At 39.5% G+C, this 21172-nt stretch overlaps 2 protein-coding genes across 3 annotated transcripts; one reads left to right on the top strand and one right to left on the bottom strand.

The window, feature by feature from the left end:
* Nucleotides 1-81: 81 nt before the first annotated feature.
* Nucleotides 82-5760, bottom strand: LOC121189611. 2 transcript variants are annotated; one of them, XM_041049927.1, is made up of 3 exons: nt 5702-5760; nt 2216-4474; nt 82-2038 (listed from the first exon to the last, which is right to left on the bottom strand). In XM_041049927.1, the coding sequence occupies exons 2-3, from the start codon at nt 4458-4460 to the stop codon at nt 1353-1355; spliced, it is 2931 nt and encodes a 976-aa protein (XP_040905861.1). In that variant the 5' UTR covers nt 4461-4474; nt 5702-5760; the 3' UTR covers nt 82-1352. The 2 variants fall into 2 exon arrangements, with proteins under 2 accessions (XP_040905861.1, XP_040905860.1); XM_041049926.1 differs by lacking the exon at nt 5702-5760 and adding an exon at nt 5384-5474.
* Nucleotides 5761-9376: 3616 nt separating this feature from the next.
* On the top strand, nt 9377-13504 carry ccnj (cyclin J). The gene is made up of 6 exons (XM_041049980.1): nt 9377-9508; nt 9741-9830; nt 10541-10751; nt 10847-11146; nt 12002-12161; nt 12485-13504. The coding sequence occupies exons 2-6, from the start codon at nt 9762-9764 to the stop codon at nt 12828-12830; spliced, it is 1086 nt and encodes a 361-aa protein (XP_040905914.1). The 5' UTR covers nt 9377-9508; nt 9741-9761; the 3' UTR covers nt 12831-13504.
* Nucleotides 13505-21172: the final 7668 nt, after the last annotated feature.

Raw genomic sequence — 21172 nt, 5'->3', positions numbered from 1 at the left:
GACAACAGCTTCATTTATTCTCTGTTCAACACGTAATGCTATCATACTCATGCACATTTGTTGCATAACAAAAACTCCTAGGCACTTGGTGAAAATTCTCTGGTAATATTTTACAGTACCTCTAACTGGACTATATACAATTATAAATCTTTCATCTAAATTGAAAAAGTATATATATATATACACACAAAGAATTACTGACAGTCCAGGGAATACATGCACAATTTAGGTACATCTGTCTGATTTTCCTTGACTGACACACACGCGCGCACAAACACACACACAAAGAGGAGCCACAGTTCCCTTTGCTGTGAATACTGAGGGATCATGGCTGCATAAGGAAATGTTTAGCCACAGTAGGACGCTGGTTGATTGTCATAGGCTTAGGCCTGATAAGGTGAGGTAACGGGAAATATAAATCCTCCTTTCATAGTGCAATTAAAAGATAAGATTATCATTTCAAGTCAAAAGAGAGGAAATTCATTGAGGGAAAAAAAAAAAAAAAACAACATGACCAAATCATTCAGGCCTCTTAATCTTTAAAAATCCAGATTTCAAAAGAAACTATTTTGTTAGTATTTGATCTACATCACAAAACACAGGTTTACTTTTTAAAATTAATCGTGTCTTCAGGGATATCGGCTCCCACTGAATGAATGACTGAAAATATACCTCTTACACATAATACCATATATGAACATAATTTGAAGTTTATACAAAAATTGTACAAATACACTGATTCTTCCAAAGGCCCAAAAAAGCATAAAGAAAAGCATATAAAGACTAAACCTAAAGTCATAAATAAATGTTGAATAAAAGAGCTTATTGACTTTTTTTTGTTTGTTTTTTAAACACACAGTTTTGGTATATCTGAGTAACCTGTGGGTCTCTGCGTCCCATTCCAAAAACATAAATATTATAGCTACCACACTGTATAGCCTACCCGTACATAAACTCAGATGGTATGGCAAATAAACATGTTACAGTGTTCTATAAAAGATTCCGTACGACAGTGTACTTAAATCACTTTAAATAAAGCTATTGCGTCAAAATACAAAAAAAAAAAAAAAATACAAACTAAATTGTCAACACCACGTCCTTGTAGCCGTACAAATTATTTCTAAACTACAAAGAGTCTGTATTGAGCTACTCATACTGGGAGAGACAAAGGTAAATGTTTATATTACCCTGAGAACATGAACCCTCCAGGAAGTGTGACGACCACCACTCTTTATTAAGACCTTAAAGAAAAATGAGAAGACTGGCTATCACGGTTTCCATTATTGTTTTGTTGTATTGCGAAGTCATCTTTTTCCAGACTAGTTTTGTTTTTCATCCAGTGTGTGCGACATTTAAGAGTTTTCACAGTTTGGCCTTTTCCATTCCATCAGATGTCGCTGCCGATGGACCATCCACGCTTCCTGATTTGCAAAGACCCTGCCGCAAAACCAGCAGCGAAACTTTGTCGCCACATCCCTGCTGGGGGACGCCGCACCCACTACTTCGTACTTTTTCCTGCTCAACCTGCGAAGTTTCAACTTCAAAATAAACCTCTCCTGTACAGAGTTTTTTCCAAGCCCTGCAGAGTCAGGTTGCATATCTGATGGGTCATTTGTTTCAGGGACCTCACTGTACATGGCTGAGAGAGCATTCAGAGTCCTGCGGGACAGCATGACCTTCTGCACCTCTCCTCTGTACCTGTTGACGACCTCCATGATCCTGGCAACCTCGGGGATGTCAGCATCTGGATGATTTAGCACCACAACAGGCTGGTCTCCCGCCGGACGCTTTATCAACTGAGATGGATTTATGGCTACTAACTTCAGGGTCCTCTCCTGGTTTTTTGGGACCGGTTGCCACCGATGCCCAGAGGCTGGTGAGGGCTCCTGTTGGATGGCTTTACCCACAGGAAAATGGGTGCTACTCAGGAGATCAGGGCAGGAGTCTGCAGGCACTTCTCTGTCTCTCAATCCCACAACATTCTGGTAACTCTGCTCTGAAGAAAGAGCAAGGCTGCCATCTTCCAGGTTTACTTTATCTGTAAGATAAAAGGTGAAAATACTCATTTCAAAGTGCTTTAAAAAGCAAACAGCCTGACCAGTGCTCTTGAATGTAAAATTCAAACGAAAAGTTAAAATGAATGTGAAGAACGTGCCATGGCATGTTAAATCTTTAACCATTATGTCTATGTAGAAACTATAATTTGCCGTCTTACCCTGTGGTGTAATAGCAGGTTGGGAAACAGGGGAAGACTTGGTGTAACTGCTATGAGGAGTCACTCTGTCAGCTGCTGAACTCTTCTTATCGTTGGGTACATAGCAGTCCGTACCACTGCCTGATGTTTGGAGCAGTACATTCTTGGGGCGCATCTCTACTTCAATCTCTGCTACAGCTCTCGAATTTGACTGTCCTGACTTAGCAACTGAACTTCTCTTGTCAACTTCTGTCTCCGAGAACTGATTTTCTGCATCATCTCGCATTTCTTGATGGGTTGACGGCCAGCCTTCGAGCATGGCAGGCTCATTTCCGTCAATATTTTGAGACCCCACTGGCTTTGCAGCACAGCTGGCGATGAGTCCTTCTCCTGGATTGGATGGTAGAACTGAAGTGATGGCTTCAGCAGGATCACATAAATCAGTCTGGGAAACTTTGGTCCATTTCTTCTGGTGAACCTCTGTTATCGGTGCATCTTGAAGAACCTGCGCTGTCTTCTCCATTGTCGTATGAGGACTTGGCAGCCCATGATAGTCATACATGGGCCCAACTCCTGATGGAGACAAAGAGCTCTGTGACACCCACTGCTTCTCCTTCACGGGATTCTTCTTCAAAACTATCTTTAAGGGCAGTCCTGATGATCTTTTATCCACTTTTTTAGATGCTGCCCTGCGTTTGTGTCTACGAATTCGTCTCTTACGTTTTGGTAGGGCTTTATGACTGCATGCCTGCTCTGTGCTCTCATTTGTCAACTTCAGCTCACTGGAGATATTAATCACATCCTCATGAATAGGCTCCTGGTGTTTTTTACCATGTTCCTCGATTTCCTGATCAGTCTTTAATTCCTGATTCTCTCTGTTTTCCTGCATTTGAGTACACTCCGATACTTCACTCTGGGCTGACAGTAAGACGTCATTATGGAGTTTGGTTTCAGTCTGCGGACAAGGTGTATGATCGCTCAGATCTGACTGACACCCATTCTGGTCAATTACACATGGAGCATCCTCAGCAGCACTTTCAGGGAAAACGGTTTCTTTATCTGATGACGCCATCCTTTTCAACCTTTTGGCATACGCTGCACCGTTCTGAGCTACAGTTATCTTGTTCTTGACTGTGAGGACAGTAAGATCCGACGAGTTCGACATGATGCCATTCTCTGACTTTGGGTGAAGATTCATATCTTGAGGGACGTTTGACAAAACGGTTTTAAGAGCCTTGGTCCATTTCTGGTCGCCAGTTTCCCCGGCGACAGATTTCATCAAAAACTGTTGAGTCTCCTCTAGTGTTGTTTGTGGATCTGACAGATGGCAGTATTTTTCCAGGAATTCTCTCCCTGGCAGAGACAGACAGTCCTGTGTCAGCCAGCACATTTCCCTAACTGCACTTCTTGTTAATCTAGACTTCATTTTTGGGATTGGGTCATTTGGTTTCACTGCTATGGAATGAACCTCCTTCCGCTTCTTCCTCTGGTTAACGTTCTGGCAAACATGAACAGTTTTAACATGTTTAGCAATCAACAATTTCTGAGATGCTTCATAGCCACAGTGCTGACAACGTAACATCTGAGTGGTTGTTTTAGGCCCAAACAGATTCTTGTCCTTTGTGTGCAGCGATAGCTCATCATTAGCTCCTTCCAGGCCCAAATTATGTACATTTATATGTTCTAAAAACACTCTAACCTCACCTGTGGAGAATCTCTGACACATTCCACATGAGTACTTGCCATTTTGGCAGTGATATGTAGTCAGGTGTGCACTGAATTCAGGCCATGTGCGTTGAACACTGTCTTTACAAATGTTGCAGCTAGAAAAAGTGTCCTTGTGGCTTAACAGATGAACCTGTAGGTAGGAGAACTCGTGTGTACTAAAAGTACACGAATGACAGGAAAAAACTGGTGGGCTCCCTCTGTGTTTTTCCTCAAAGTGTCTCACTAAGTCTTTGGGAACATATTCCAAGTTGTCCCTGCACTGAGAGCACGTGAACCTAAGTGTATTTCCACTGTCATTTGTCCTGCGCTGACTCTGTTGTGCTTCCTGGGAGGTCTTCTTTGATGAAGGCCACACGTTGCTTTGCTCCCACTCTTCTGCTATCTTCTTTGGTCCACGCTTATCTTCACTTTGCATAGTTGGGGGCTGAACGCCAGTCTTCCTGAGGTGGAGCCGTTTGCGCCGGTTCCTTCTCTTCTTGCTGAAACGCTGTTTATTACCTCCTGTGGAGGTAGCTGCAGAAAAATCCATCGAATCCATGGGTTTTCAGCTTCCTGAAAGTGCAGAAAAACACAGAGAACCAACTAAAAAATAATGCAAGATGAATGCAATAAATCAATGAGTGCCTGTTTCATTCACTTTTGTAATGAAATGCTTTCAAAAGACCCAGCATGCTCTGTGTGCTAGACTGCTGTTTCACACTAAACCCGTAAACAGAGGCTGCTTTCACAGTCCTACGCTACAGTTATTTTACTATAAGTCCACCTGTTGCTGCCCATGGTTCCATCTGGCTCTACATGGATATTAATTCATTACACTCCGATCAGGAACAAAACAAGGAACTCAGATTCTTATCAGCCACCAGGTGCTCGAAGCTGCGCTTAAACTCACCTGCTCACAGCGTAGTTATGAACTTCACCGCTTAAAGCACAACTATGCGCTACGGTTGAGGGGCGTGCAATTAAAAACCAACAAAAACTATCAAATGCACGAATAAAAACACCAGAATAATGCTAAGTGGGACTTTTTAGTGGAAGATTAATCGGCGAATCGTGCGGCCATTGTACAGTTTGACTTGACCACAACAAAGTGTTGAGGCTGCCTTTTGTGACGAGCAACAAAAAAACGCCATGGGAATTGTGAAAGTTGAGATAAAACTATCACGCCGTGAAACCTCCAAAGCTCCTTTTCCCTTCGCACGCAGACACGCGTTGTTGTTTCGGGAGCGAGAGGACTGCTGTAACGTTTTCCGAAACAGCGTTTGACTGATTTGAATTAACGTGACGCACGAGCGCTTACAAAGACGAAATAACTTGAGGAATAAAAAAAGCGGAGCAACAAAGTTACGCCAGACCCGATTTTCTTTACAACCTTGCATCGAGTTATTACTGCAACTAAACTCACCGGGTGGTATAGATAAGTAATGTAGCTGTAGTTATTTGGGTAGTTGTCTCGGTTTTTACCTTTTCTTTTGGGGAGAGCTTGACAGCTCAGCGAGTGGCAGCCATGATGGTTTCATCCGGGGATTACAGCCTCTGAGCTCCTTTAGCCTTTAGCCTGGTGCCTGAGACTGAGAGTCGTCCCGTCCCGGGGCCTACAGTTAAGCTCTAACACCGAGCTGTTTTTAATGCGAACACTGCTCTCTGTACATAAATGTAGTGTTTACTTCATACGGGGATAATTCTCCTCTGCCAGCATATGGTAAAATAACACCACGATTCTGTAAAATTACATTGCAGACAAACTTTAATAAACCTCCAATAAATAAAGGTTGTCTTCACCAGATGGTCACAGCTACATCCGTCAGATGAATTGTTCAAGGTCAGTTCCTACACCGCAGGATGGGAAACAACTGGACTGAAATAGTTTAACTGTCAACTACATTCAGTGTATCCATGTAAACAAAGGTTACCAGACAAGCCCCCCCCCCCCACACACACATTGTCTGCCCAAGATACGAGTATATGCACCCACCTCAACACATATATGAACTATGAAACATATAGTATAGCAATAATATGGAAATTTGGAGTGAACATACAAATATATTAGTCCATGAATGCTGGGCACTCCATGACTGGTGGTTAAAGGGTTAAAAGCTCCTGGGCATCATACAGTTAAAATGAATTTCAGTGTGTAAATGTGCAGAGCAATAATTAACAGATGCAATAAGTGAAAGAAAAAAATGCATGAATTTTATGAAACTTAAATAGCATTTAATCAGTAGACTGTTCTTATTCAACTGCAATACATAATTAGATACTTAAATACTAATTTTATGACCATAAATGAACAGAAAACCAAAGAGACTAACTATAGTTTGTTCAGCAAGGAAAAATAATAATATGCTGTTATTTTTTAAATGATTTATAAACAGAGTTCTTGTTCTTTTTGGGTGGTATGTGCTTTTTTGTTATCCTGGTAAATTGCAACAGGTAAAGTGTGTAATGTAAAGTCCATTATCTTGCAAAACATGTGGAAAGCGAATCTGCACTTCATTTCTGCTATGGCAGACAGGAGCAGGATGCCCTCTAGGTCTGTCCAGCAGATCACAAATTACATTAACTCATAATGAAGTGCTACTCCCCACAGTTCAATAAAAGCCATAAAAATAGCCCACAGGGCCTGAGTCCGGTAAATGTGAGACACTTTATTGCACCTAGATGAGAGGCTGTGAATTAATTCACACCGATGATCTTTTTGTAAAAAATATATTCTTTGTTTTTAGACACATGTAGCGAGTCCTTTTGATATTTAACTTCATGTAGTTAAAAAGAAGCATGTATTTGTATTTATATTTATATTTACTGACATTTCATGTGTTGGACTAACTTTCTATTTCTGCTGTACTGTTTACATGACATTAAAGTATTGTATACATGCAACCTTTTGACTTTCATTGTGAATTTTGTCAGGAATTACATGACACAAGTTGCCACAGACTCCATAGTGTATGTGTCACAATCCTGTGTGACATATTGCAAAAAGGTTTGCAACTAAATCATATGCATGACCCTACATGAGCAGAATAACCTTTGTGCTGCCAACAATTTAAAACAGAATCCTCCCAAAACTATGATAAGGTAAAGATGAGCATTTGAGTTGCCAGAGAACTTCTGATATGGAGCAGAATATCAGTGGTTTAAATCTAGAAAGCAGATGAGTCATTTGAGATCTTTGGCATCGCCAGCACCGTCCTGAGAAGATAAAGTTCCCTCTGCAAACACTCAGGAATCATTACACTCACTGATCCAATGTACCATCAATAACTGACAGACCGTTTACATCCTCTACTTTGGTATTTATGTCAGTCTGTTCAGAGGGAGAACAGCAGTGGGTTGTTCACACTCCTGAGCAGGTCAATGGCTGCCAGCTGATCTCCACCAAGGAGCTGCATGACACCAGGGCGAAGAAAAGCATAGAAAGGATGGCCACCAGTTCCCTCCACCCAGGACGCCCTTTGTTTCCTCTGGGAGACAGTTCCAGTCCATTATGAACAAGACTACCCACTACCTCAATAGCCTCTACCACAAAGCGGGATAGCATTTCCAATCCTCTTTAAGAGTCACCTCCTGCATGTAGCCACTGCTCTTTTTTATTATTTAACGACAACACGGAACAACTATGATGTTTTTCATTACATTGTCACTGTTTCCATACTGAAACATATCAAAAGTTTTTTATAGTTAATTTTCCTCACAGTATGTAACTATAATACACAGTAAAAGTGAATGTGCCTTCTAAAGACCCAGAAAAACTTACACACTTTTTTCAGTTTTTCATTGTTATGTTGGCTCAAGACACTAGATTTTCCTCTGTAGCTCCAGCTAAAATCTATCTTGCCCCTTTAACGCACAGAGCTATATTGCCTATCTTTAAAAGGGGATGTATATAATCGCCCGAGCCTTTTACTGACATATGCAACCGATGCTTTTATGCATCATCACCAAATTGAGTTGTACAGGTAACATGGGACGGTGCATTAGATGGAAGTCCTTTTTCTCTTGAAAGACAAGGAAGCCATTATGTAACACTGATGTTGTTTTAACCTATTTGGGTCAAATTGAATTGAGCTGTGCTGCTAGGGTAAACTGTCCTGTTTTGAATTTGTACTCTGAGAGTTTTGTCAACATTAAACTTTATATGCATGATGATAATCTAGTGTAGGAGGGGGCAGACTGACCTGGGAGGGATTCCCACTGGCATCATTTAGCATACTGTAAGGCAGCTCAGTACCAGTGTAAGAGAGTAACGCAAACAGGTTCAGTGACAGAAGACGTTCTCTGAATATGATGTAGCAAAATTGAGAAAATCAGCTCAACACTAACAGACTTACTTTTAAAGCTTGGTATGATCCAGCTTGGGTAAATGGCTTTAATTTACTATGAATATTATATTCTACATTATATTGCTTGAAATTAAATAAAGAGAATAGATGTTAAGCACTTTTATTGCATGGATTCTATTTCCAAATTGCTTCAAAAGGCTTAAAATGTCCCAGGCTGATTTGACCTAATGTCAACATTACCAAAAAGTAAACAGAAGGTAAACTCCTAGAGTGGATTAGTTCAAATGTTTGTAGCCTGCAAATGTGCACCATAGTGTCTAGATATCTTACATGCTATAGAATTTTGCTGAGATAAAATGCCATAAAAACTGGCATTTCAGTGAACAAAGTGGTATTATCAGTAAATTATGAAGAGTTTCTAACTTTGGCTGTTGTTTATGGTCAGAAAAACATTTAGTGGAATGACCAGAAATCTTATTGATGGGATTTTCATTCGACAGAAATCTGTTCCTTATTATTTTATTTATTTTATTTTCCAATAAAATTACAAACAGTCAGTCAAACAACACTGCAAACTCGTGTTGCTCAGGAAATCGGGATCTATACAAATTAAAATCTTATCATTCCCTTTTATTGGGTATTGGCTGCATCTGGCTGCCAGCAGTCTCTGCAGCGATTGGATGTTGACACTTGCTATACTAACTCGTAATTGGCTGCGTCCTGTGTGCACTGTTAGTCCAAGCCATTCGTCCAGGCAATGGAATGATGCTTTCAGGTGCTAATCGGAAAAGTCTCACTCATCTAATATGTTTCCTCTGTGAGACCGTAGAAATCCGGACTTACAGTAAAATTTCCAGGTAAAAAAAAAACACATTCTACCAAAATGTTTATTCATATCTGTTTTCCAGTTTCAACAGTGAATATGAAGCTGCCTGAAGATGTTTGTCGCTTACATTAATGGAATAGAAGATGGAAACTGAATAAGATGTGATATATAATGTGGTCTTGTATCAAAAGGGTGGTGTATAAATCTGTTTTACCATATGCTGTGTGCTTTTCGCCCACTAAACACCACTATTCGATTTTCGCAGCTTCACTTCGTAGGTTGTTCATGCGCTCACAACTTGAAGTGGGTGTTTCCGGTAGAACTTGAAGGCAGCAGTAGCGTTTGCTGAACTCGTGCTGAGCAGAAAAACCTCTCAGAGTACAACAATGAGTGTAAGCAAGCATACTGGACTAGTTTGAATGGAAGTTAACTTTAGTGAAACTACCCGTAGTGTTCACTACATGTGCTCATTGGGTGAGTCTCCACTTTATGAACCGTCAACACGAACATTTTTTATTTCCTAGTTTAGAAAAACACACTGAACGACAGGCGATCGATCACGGTGCTTGCTCCTGATCCGCCGCCGTGAACAGTTTTGTTGGGGGGCACTTAAACCGACTTTAAAAGGGTCAGAGACTTTGTTTTTCCATGTGCAGAACACCTTCAGCACCAAGTATTAGTTAGCTGACTGTTTCGCCTTTCACAGGTTTCCAAAGCACTGTGTTAAATGGAGCTGGAGGACCAATGGTGGAGAGGACAACTGGCTGCAGATATATACCAGGCGCTACGGTACAAAGTGAGTGGGACACAATAACTTGTGTGATGGCTGCCAAAACAGACATGGGGAAAAGTTTGTGTTTTTTTCCTATGTCATGCATCACATTTTATGCACAAAGTCCTGTCTTTGTTTCATTCAGTTTTATTTATGCTTTTATTTTGTTGTCTCTATATACAGAAGCCATCCCCTGTTAAATCTGTGCTCCATGTATTGGATCTGTGTCTTTGCATGTGTGTGCTCGTCTGTTAGAGAAACCCATACGAGATTTTCAAGGCTGATACTCATTAAAACAATGAAAAATCTTATGATATATTGGTCATTTTTTTAAAATAAGTATATCACATAAACAAACATATTTGAAAAGGATCCCTTCATTAAAAAAACAAAACAAAACTATAATACTCTCCCAATATATAACTAGAAAGTAAAAGAAAGATTTAGGAATTAAAAAGTAAGCTTGTCTTTGTTCACTGGTGGACAGAACTGTGTAATGGAGACACTGTCTCTGAATTATGTCAAGCGCATTTTGGTGCCAATATCAGTATATCTTTGATGATCTTATATTGACCGATATATTAGTCAAGCTCTTGTGTGTGTATGTGTATTGATTGTACTTTTGCAAGTATGTTGTGGATACATAGTATTATAACAGATTATAACCAACTTAAATTAAATGAGAATCAAGTTTGTGTGCTCTGAGACCTCAGACAAACTATGTTATCTTACAGGAGCTCAAGTTGCCATCCTACAAAGGCCAGTCCCCTCAGCTGAACTTGAGACGATACTTTGCAGACCTCATAGCCATCGTCAGTAACCGCTTCAGGCTGTGTCCTGCAGCCAGACACCTGGCCGTCTACTTGCTGGACCTCTTCATGGACCGCTATGATGTTACGGTGCAGCAGCTTCACATGGTCTCACTCTCATGTCTTCTGTTGGCTAGTAAGTGTGTGACAGACCTCACACTCCTGTGTCTGTCTAATCAGTCTCTGCATTGGTATTATGTTTTCTTACCCACCAAATATTCCTCTCTGCAGGTAAATTTGAGGAAAGGGAAGATCGGGTTCCAAAGCTGGAGACCCTGAACAGCCTGGGCTGCATGAGTTCCATGAACCTGGTCCTGACCAAACAGGGTTTACTACACATGGAGCTCCTCCTGCTGGAAACCTTCCAGTGGAACCTGTACCTCCCCACAGCCGCTCATTTCATAGAGTACTACCTGTCTATTGCCGTCCATGAGGGAGACCTCCATGATGGCTGGCCTATGACCTGCCTGGAGAAGACTAAATTATACATGGCCAAGTATGCTGATTATTTCCTGGAGGTTTCCTTGCAAGGTAGGTTGTATTTCATGAGGTATTTGGACTTTAAGCTCTTATAGGTGGATCTCAATGTGTGATCAAAAGTAGTAGTCCTTGGTTGGTTTAACTTTCACCCTCCATATGTCCCTAAACTACTGTAATGAAATCATCCAGCCAAGTTACTCAAGTAAATCTGCTCTTCTAAGGCAGAGAGCAGTAACTGCAAAGCTAAGCTATTCTGCTAAGCTAGTTAGCTTTAGCAGGAGTTCAGCTAGGTTTTAATGCTCTGTCATGATTGGATTTATGTGGAATTTTTGTTGGCATGTGGAAAAACACCCAGAATTATAAACATACTGGTTCATTAAAATGCCTATTTTTCAATTACAGATAACAGCTAGGGAAAAAACATTAACACAAGTACATTTAGTCTTAGCTAAGACTAGCCAAGGTTGTGTCTCTAACTAGTTTTCACTTCATATCGCACTCTTGTTTTAGCTGTCTAGTTGGCTGTCTGTATGTGGCAGGGACGCAATGAGTGTGAAGGCTGCTTCTACAACCCACATATTACCAAACCAGAGTCAAGTTACTACATCCTGGACAGGCGTACAAAGTGAAAATCCACCAGCTACACAGCCAGAGTGCAGTTACAGCCATCTGGCTTAGTTTTCAGCTCTATTTTGTAGTTACAGCAAATTGTATATGCTGTGTTTATGAAACTTTTTATGGCTTAATAATATTTTATATGGGGAAAAAAACAAACATCAAAAAGTTAAATTCTGGTCTCTCCTCCATTATGACAAAATATTAACTTACAGCATTTTTTCCTCTGCAGAGGAGTACAGTTTTCTCGCCACATGTGGTGATGAACTGCTGTTTTCTTTCTTCCCTCAGATCATGTGTTTTTGTGTTTTGCCCCCTCACTGGTGGCTGCTGCGTGTGTGGCCGCCTCCCGCCTCATCCTCCACCTGTCCCCTACATGGCCACCCCGACTGCAGCGCCTCACAGGCTACACATGGGAGAACCTCATCCCATGTGCAGAGAAACTGCTCATGTGTGTATCTGTTGCTTAGATAAAGCTGAATTTCTTACACACTCGACAGTGGATAAAAAATGACTGTAGCCAACAAGGACAATTAAATACATGATTTTATCTTGGTGACAGTGATGCAGATAGATACTGACAACTCCCAGCACACACTGACACACATTGCACGATGACAATAGCATCTCACACAAAGTAAGAACAGACAGTAGCCTGAACATTTCACGCTACATGCTCAACAAGAGACACACATCAATGCTCATCTTATAGCACTGAAGGCTTTCACTAATCAACAGTGTGATTCTTTGTCCCTTTTTTTTTTGTTTACTCAGTGCACATGACAGTGATGTCAAAGAGGCCAACAAGCAGAAGTGCCAGCAGCCCAGCCAGCAGCAGCAGCAACAGCAACAGCAGCAGATGGTGTACCACAGTTCAGGCCAGACAGCCACTGTGGCCCAGTACCTGCACCGGCCCAGCGTGCAGTATCCCCAGCAGGCTAACCACAGACCTGCCTCCTACCTCAGCCACTCCACCACCAACCTGCAGGCGCCGAATGGTCCCCAGCACGGCAACACCCAGGCCATCGCTGCCTCACTGGATCCAAAGTCTAACATCACTAACAGGGCTTACCAAGTCAGCATGCACTACAGCTGCCCTGCTCCGTGCTTTGACAGATGATGGGTTTTCAGGATTTAGTAATTTTTTGGGGGGAGGAAGCGAAAAGAGATGGTGATCTGTTTTTCTTGAACATTACAGAATACACTGAAGGAAAGAGGGTGTTTTTAATTTGAAGAGACTTGATGAGATTGGTGCAGCACTTTTGAACCATAAGGTGTACACAATGTGCAATATGCTTGCTCTGCTGTAATTTTCTGTGGAGAGCCTGCGTGAGGAATTTTGTTTTCAAGATGTTTGCGATATCAAGAATGAATGATGTTGAGAGGTGACTTTAGGCAGAGTTTGCACCACTATACCCACTAGTGTTACCATATAATTTAGCTACAGACCAAAAGTTGTCTTGTATTTAATTAAGCCAAAGTACCTCAGAAGTATTGAACACATTTACCTAGTGCCTGTAGTCTTTATGACTATTACTATGCTAAGTTAGAAGTAACAAAAGGGATTTAAGTCAGTTTGTGGTTGAAATAAGAAAGCATAGTTTGCGTAGTTCTGTACCTTAAATTTTTGTTTGTTTGTTTTGATGTTATTTGTAAAACTAGAAAAGAATCTACTCCTCTAGATTTCAGAATTTCTTTGCTGAGAAAATTGTTGCTCTTTTGTACACAGAGGATTTCAGTCAGTGCTGTGCACTTCTACGATGATAGTTTTAAATAAAATACAAATCTGTGTTAGTTGAACTGAGATTATTGTCCAGTCAATTTCTTTGATATGTCACATGGTATTTCCTAAAAACTGGTTCTGGTTTAAGATAATTATCTTATAATAGTTGTATCAAAGTCCTTACACATGGGTGATGAAAGACAAGCTCAAGCAGGAAAGTAACTTAAGCACATTTACTCAAGTAGTGTAGGTAAGTATAAATTTGAGGTACTTGTACTTTCCTTGTTCATTTCCAGTTTCTGCTACATTTTACTTGTTCCCCACTACATTTCAGAGAGAAACATTATATTTTCTACTCAACTACATTTATCTGATTGCTTGAATTACCTTATAGATTAATAAATGTTGATTACTTTTACTTTTGATACTACTGATAACATTTATGTACTTTAATGAAAGTACAACTCTCGAGTTTTACATCTAGCAAAGAGTATTTTCACGTTGTGGTATTGTTACTTTTATTTAAGTAAAGCATGCAAATACTTTTATCCCCCACAGTAGCTGAAACACAGAAAGCTTCAAGCATATTTTCGACGCACAATGACAGGATGTGGTTGGGTTTTGGGTGACTAGGGAGTCACAGAAATGATCATACCCTCTCAGTAGTGGGAAACGTGAAAAAAAATGGGCCGACTATATTTTTTGTTTTTTTTGAGATGAAAGACACAATATGTACCCACCGCAGAGGCAGCAAACCTGGAAAAAAGGCAGATTTCATTATATTCTGGATTTGACATGTCAACACAGGGAACATTACCAGTTTATACATACAGTCAGAAATAAAACCACCTTGTAATTTACACTGAGAACCACTGCTTTAGCAAAAGAGCAAACTCTTACTGCAGCCTCAGTGCTGTAGAGTACAACTAATCAACTACACAAAGAGGTCACTTAATTGGACACACCTGAAGAATCTAATACAATCACATGCTGTTCTGACTGTTTGTCTGTTTCTGCACTCATTTCTTTGCTTGTTTCTCTCCCTTGATTTTAATTTGTCATAATAATAGTTACTCTCTGTTGAGTGTAAATATGTTAAATAATGTATGGCCATCACATTAATTCAGATCTGACTGAGAACGTGTTTGCTCTGTTTTTAGTGGATTCTGAACCACACCTATAATACATCCACCAGTTCATAACTTTGCAACACCCTGTGCAAAATGTGATTCATACAGTACAGCAGACTGTATGCCACCATTGTACAGTGACAAGGCAATCCACTGTCTGCAGAGGGCAGCATCCAGCACATTTCTGATGCTTTTCATCTCTATGGCTTTGCAGCTCACGCAGCTTTTGCATGTGTGAGCTGAAAAGAAAAAAGCTCTGTGAGGCAGAGATTTTGCCTCACACATTAAACTAAGTAATGTTTCAAATTATGTCAGCAGTCAATGTATTTCAATATTTCTGACATGCTGCTCCTGTTCTTAGGATGCTGCCTCTTAAAAATTGCCCCAAAAAAGCCTTTGTTCTTCAGTGAAAAGAAAAAATAGCACAGTTAATTTTTCCAATTTTGATAAACTGGATTGGTTGGTCAAAGCTTGGGAATGAATAAGCTATATTTATTATATTTATTCTAGTGCATCAAAATTGTACCTCTGAGGTAAACCACACAACCGCACACTCTCCTGGACATAAGATGAGAAGGACAACATTAGAATGAGAGATACAAAACCATCTCCTTACTTATATAAACTCCAGATCACTTTGTTTTCCTTCTACCTCAACATTTTGTTTATTCAGTGTTATAAAACACTGTGGTCAAGCCTGATTGAAACAAACTTTCCAAGTAAACCCCTGATGCTGTCTTGATTCCTACATGTCACGATGTGGCTGACTTACTAAAATAGCATTTCCGCTCTGGGAATATACGCTGCAGAGCTTCCTGTGGAGGAGGAAGCAGACTGATGAACATGGTGACGAAGACCAAAGTCTTCTCGCTGCTTATGATTTGCTTCTTCCTCCTCCCAAACACTGTGGATATCAGCTCAGTGGCCAAACTAGTAGGTGGACCAAGATTTATGAAGCTATCCAAGCAACTCCACCACTCTGCTTCATCTGAAGTCCCCCCAGTGTCTGGGTAGAGTAGCTACAAATTCACACACCTTTCAAAACACACACTGGTTCTGTGTTAATCCTTCTGTCAGTCAAAAGCGTTTAGTTTGTGGTCGGGGTGAAGCAGGCAAACCACAATGAACATGGCTGGAGGAATTAAAGTAAACTTGTCCCACCAGGCAGCATGGGGAACTTGAAAACTCAATACCATATGAGCTTTTTTTTTACATTTCAGGAGAAAAGCTGTAAAAGAAATAAGTTCAATGACTTTCACATTCTCCTCTGTGGTTGCTAAAGTGTTTTATGAGAAAAACCCAACCACCCACCCACCCATCTGTTATTCCATGCATGCTCAAACTGCACTATCACGATTTAGCAAATTGTTTCCACACTCAAAATGTACATGTATGCGTGTAATAATCAGTGTGATGTAATCCTCTGATAAATCAGGGTGACCTTGGAAAGAACCTGGGTGGTTTGTCTTGGTGCCAGTGGCCAGCCCACAACACAGAAGGTCTCCAATGAGCATGAATCTTCCAGTGGAGCAAAATCAGCAGTAAACCTATCACCGCCAGTGAACCATCCGGTCAAAGGTGAAAAGTAAAAAAATGAAACACTGGTGAAATAATTGGTCATACTGAGAGGAGCTTGAAACTTGTCTAAACTTCCTAATTTTCATGTGATTTCCCTTCATGCCCAGTTCAGTGTTTTCCTTTCTACAGTATTCTGCTGTGGACACTTCTTCTTATCTATGTCTTTTCTATAAACACTGCATCTAAAGCCAAAAGTTTCAGAATTAAACATCAGCAGTAGTAATAGTAATAATAGTAGTAGTAATACTGACCAGTGTTACAACTGTTTTGAGTTGTCTTCAACCAGACTAGGAGTGTGGTAGCAGTTGGGGGGAACCACCTTTAAAAAAATAACAATAAAAAATTGTTAAAAGTGAGCAAGCAATGAGGATGAAGGTAGAGAAACAGAAGTACCAACAGAATGAACAATATATCTGGTTATATCTCTTTCTCCAATGGAGAAATGGTCAGAGAGTGTAAGCTCCTAAACTTCGAACTCTGAAAGAAACCTGACTTATCAAGCTGTTCTACTGTGAAACTGCTCCTTCAGGGCATTCAGGTGAAATCTCACGTTTCTCTGTCTCAGCAACAGCAACAACAGCAGTGGCAGGTTGATATAAGGGCTGCTCCAAGGCACACTTTGGTACATTACTGGTACCAGTACACTTGGTGTTTCATTTTGCTAGTGCTAAAAAACACCCTTTCTCCTATATGGACTATATGGACTTCTTCCAGTACCTCTAATGTTGTAATATTTAAAACAGTAACTTTACGTTTGAATTCTTCTTGGATTCTTGGATAAATATTTTTAAAATTGATCATTTCAGTGGTTGTTAATTTATTTATTTTACACCAATTATTTATATGATTTTTTATTTATTTAGCTAGCTAGTTAGTTAACATTGAACACTTTGGGATTCCAAACTCACCTATTCTTAGGGTCAAAGTCTAACTTCCTGATCCATGCCAGCAAGTTATCCCTTGTATTGTTAGTCAAGGTGCTGAAAATAGTAAACTGTAAAATTTGACATATATCCTATTTCACCCTGTGTGTGTCTTGTTGCCGTATACAATAGTAATGTAATAGTAGATTGCATGCAGATTTTTACAAGTTCAGTGTTAAGGTAAATAAAGACATTTTACAGACCAACAGTAACCCCACAAGAGGTCATGGGAAATACTGATGAGGTGTCAAGAAGTCAGAATGGGACATCTGACAGACGCAGCACCACACTCACAGTCAAGTATTTACTTGCTGCTACTGATGCCGATAAGTCAAGCTTAGACAAGTTGTCTGCAGATGAACTCCACTGTCTCCAGGTCAGGCATGTTGCTGGACTATTTCTGTCTAAAAGTGGAGCACACAGACCACATCCATGGACTTTTGGCAGTCTGTATATTGAAGATCAGCTGGAAGCTAACTTTGAGGTCACTGTCAGAAATGGCTTCCTCTGGACTGTGGTATGCTTTGTAGTATGTGCATATACTGTTATGGTGTTGAAGCTGTAAGTGTTGTAAATGACTAACAATAAAATCTTTTTAACATTGTTATATCATCAAAGAAGCTTCGTCTTCGTCTTAATACCATAAGGAAGTCAGAGTTCCCTGGTGTGATTTTGATGTAATAGTGTTACATTGGACAGCTTAGTCTGGGACTGACTACCACACTCACAGATTAAACAGGGATCACATCAGGACATTACACATGGAGAAAAAAAAAAGTGGGGGGGGGGGGGGGGGGGGGGGCAACTTCAGTCACATTTTGATGCTACAGGGACTGATGCATCCTCCTCCTCCAGATTCGTGAGCTCATTACACACAAAGTGCCTCATGAAAATCATATTTTCCACCTACTGAAGGAGGATTAATAAGCCCATTACACAGATTCAGGTGATATATTGCGTTCAAAGTTTTGAAAATATATTTTCTATCATTACATTACGAAAAGCTCCTCTTTCTTTTTTATTCAGTTTTGATGATCTATTTGCCTTCAGAAGGCAGATGGTACAAATGCGAGCCAGCATGAATATGTCACTGAGATCTCAGCAGTATATTCAAATGAGATGAAGAGGCTTGATATGCCACACAATATATAGCAACATACGGTTTCTGACTTTTGCAGCTGTAATTTGACAGGTGTCAGCTGTATGTTTTATGATCAGCTCCCATTATGTTTTTCATGAGACAGACCTGTCCCTTTTTTTCTTTTCCCACATCACTCTGGGTCTGCCTGAAGAAAACATGCCTCAGGCATAGCTGAAGAAAGACCCATCCAGTATTATTTGGTCAGAGAAAACTCACCATGCCGTTTACAAAAATCTTGATTCTGAAGCTTTGTCTATTTTTAAACTTTTTTTTTTTGTAGCTGTTGCAGAGCAGTTTACTGATTTACTGGTCAACAAGTGAAGCAAAATCATTTCAGTTTGAAAAATAATGTGCATCACGGTCAGTTCTGAAATAAGTGTGCTCCGTATTTATGTGTTGTTGTAGTTTGTGCTGCAAGCCACTTGCTGTGGCACCTGATATGTGACAGCTTTTGCCATTTTCTGTAATGCTCTGATGCTGTACTGAGCAAAAGCAAGGTGTGGATAGGAGAGTGGTAGGTTGCATTAAGCCCAGCTATTTTCAGGTCAAGCTGCTACATCTCAATACTGCAGTCTATACTGAACATATGTCTCTTATATATAGTGTACAATGTTGTCGTTAACTCAACTGTCAACACAAAAAATGGGTTAAAAATAGATACATTTTTACACATATTAAGCAGCTGTGACACATCCTTTAAATTACATGAAAAATTGTGTTTAATTTACGCCTGTGTCATGAACATGCTTCTGTTTTAATTAAATACAAGCAAAAATAGAAATATATATATATATATATATATATATATATATATTTTTTTTTTTTTTTTTTTTAACTAAATATGCTAATCATATTTGCTTATTTAGAAAAGCATGCTGAAGATTGAATAATACTCAAGTCAAAATGACCGTCACTGTCCCTTGTAACATCTTTAGATTCTATACTTTGTATAGTCCCGTAGCGATAAAACAAGATTTACTGTAATCTAAATGTGAGCACACATGGTACTCCAAACTGCAAAGCCTGGTGCTTATTTTAGAAATTGCATAACAATGTTTCATAACCAAAATTCTGCAAACAGACAGGATGCTCATTATGTGATAAAAATCATTTCAAATTCTATGCAACACTCTCTGCAGTGATGCTTTCATACCACAATGTACAAGACGTTTGATGCAACTCTGTCAAATCAAAACCTGCCCTCTTCTATAAGTTATGTCTCTGGTTTGACATTCATCCACTGTGTCATACTGGGATGATCACATGCATGCAGTGTTCCCTTCCCGTTTGACAGTCTCAGATTTTTTGTGTAGTTTTATTTGTGTTTATATAATTATCAATAATATTATTTTGCATACCTAATAGCTGCAGTTCTCAGGTGTCCTCAAACTTCGCCTGTGAATTTAACAAACAGCTGCAAGAAGAAAAGGAATAAACTTTCAAACAATACTGCACTTGTGATATTCAATCATTACATTTATGGCAGAAAAATAGGACTCCTCCTCTGGGATGCTTAAACTTCTGAGAGAGAATTAAAATCTATAATATGAAAGTCTCCAATTCAAAAGACCATGAAACATTATGAGGACACAGAGACAGGACACCCCTAAAGTTATACCTTCTTTTCCTGGTCTCTCTTGCAATATTTCAACTAAAAGCATGGACATACACAGCTACTCTGCAAACAAAATATTTGTTCTCCACAAACCCATAGTATTTTCTTCCTGTAATCTGTGATAAACATGGGATTGTACTAAGGTGCTGTGATGATGAAAGGGGTTTATTAGACTCTTTTATTTTATTTTTTTCAAGAAATCAAAGACAGCATTCAGTAAAAAGTGGCATGACAGCAATGAATGAGTATTGAGTTTAGATCTGTTTTCAAATGCCTTCAAAAGTCACTTATCTGAATAATTGGTGTATACTGTAGATTAGACCCTCTCCAGTCACATGGAGACTTCATTTGTCCTGACCCATTAGCATATGCAAGCCATAAGCAAAAACTCAGAGATCATTAATGACGTATGTGTGATCCAATAAAGTATTAAACACAGTTTTAAAAACTGATATTTCATTTGAATACAGCAAATACTTGAACTGTGAGATCAGATCAGATCAGATCAGAGTAACTTTATTAATCCCTGGAAGGAAATTCTTTGGTTACAGTCAAACTCTCAATGGAAAATTAAGAAAATGAAACACAGAGGTAAGAGAAAAAAAATTCTAAAATAAATAAAATAAAATAAAACAAAAAATACTACAATACCCACTCCTTAGAAAATACATATATCCCAGTATATGTTTTAAAAAATAAAACATATCTTCATATTTACATATGTACGTGAGGTTTAAGATTCCAGCAATACAACAGTTGCTGCATTTTTGCTCAGCTAGTTAATCCTGCTTTCTACCACAGTGGCTAACTGAAACACTAAGCACGATTAACCTTTGCTGAATGCCACTTGTGTTTTCTAAAACACCATTCTTTGCCATTCTTAAACCAAGGCTATGCGAAAGATTGTTTGAAGCTGAGAAGGTAAACCTTTGGCTTTTCAGGACCATGGTTAGCTCAGGGTTCACTTACAAGTATAACTGTGAGCAACGTCAACCAAAAGTATAACTAAATAAATGTAAAAACAATTAAAGAAATTTGGTATATAGAGCCCCAGTATTCTAATTCAGATAACAGCGGTTAAATGACACCTGGCTTGCACATATACGAGCATATAAGCACACTTACCGAAATCATTTAGTGTTAATATCTGTTTGAAATAACTCAGAGCCAAGTAAAGTGCAACTCTGTATCTATCAATAAATGAGAAACAAAATGTAAACTATGCCTCTTCGGTTTTTTTTCCTTTCATTTCGTTTCCTCTTTTAACGTGCTTTTTGATTGGTTCTCCCCGATGCTTCTAGCCAATCAGCTTCCGCCTGCTATGGAGGAAGGAATAAATGCAAGATGGCTCC

This window comes from Toxotes jaculatrix, chromosome 11 (genome assembly GCF_017976425.1).
Source record: "Toxotes jaculatrix isolate fToxJac2 chromosome 11, fToxJac2.pri, whole genome shotgun sequence".
Taxonomy (NCBI): domain Eukaryota; kingdom Metazoa; phylum Chordata; class Actinopteri; family Toxotidae; genus Toxotes; species Toxotes jaculatrix.
Note: the sequence above shows the minus strand (reverse complement) of the source record. Positions and strands in the feature narration are given on the sequence as shown.

What these genes read in the sequence shown, in the direction of transcription:
- LOC121189611 (XM_041049927.1), bottom strand. Translation starts at nt 4,460, where the DNA reads ATGGATTCGATGGATTTTTCTGCAGCTACCTCCACAGGAGGTAATAAA. An exon ending in ACCTGCTATTACACCACAGG is followed by an intron (nt 2,039 to 2,215) that starts GTAAGACGGCAA and finishes TTTATCTTACAG; the next exon opens with ATAAAGTAAACCTGGAAGAT.
- ccnj (XM_041049980.1), top strand. Translation starts at nt 9,762, where the DNA reads ATGGAGCTGGAGGACCAATGGTGGAGAGGACAACTGGCTGCAGATATA. An exon ending in CCTGGAGGTTTCCTTGCAAG is followed by an intron (nt 11,147 to 12,001) that starts GTAGGTTGTATT and finishes TTCTTCCCTCAG; the next exon opens with ATCATGTGTTTTTGTGTTTT. An exon ending in TGTGCAGAGAAACTGCTCAT is followed by an intron (nt 12,162 to 12,484) that starts GTGTGTATCTGT and finishes TTGTTTACTCAG; the next exon opens with TGCACATGACAGTGATGTCA.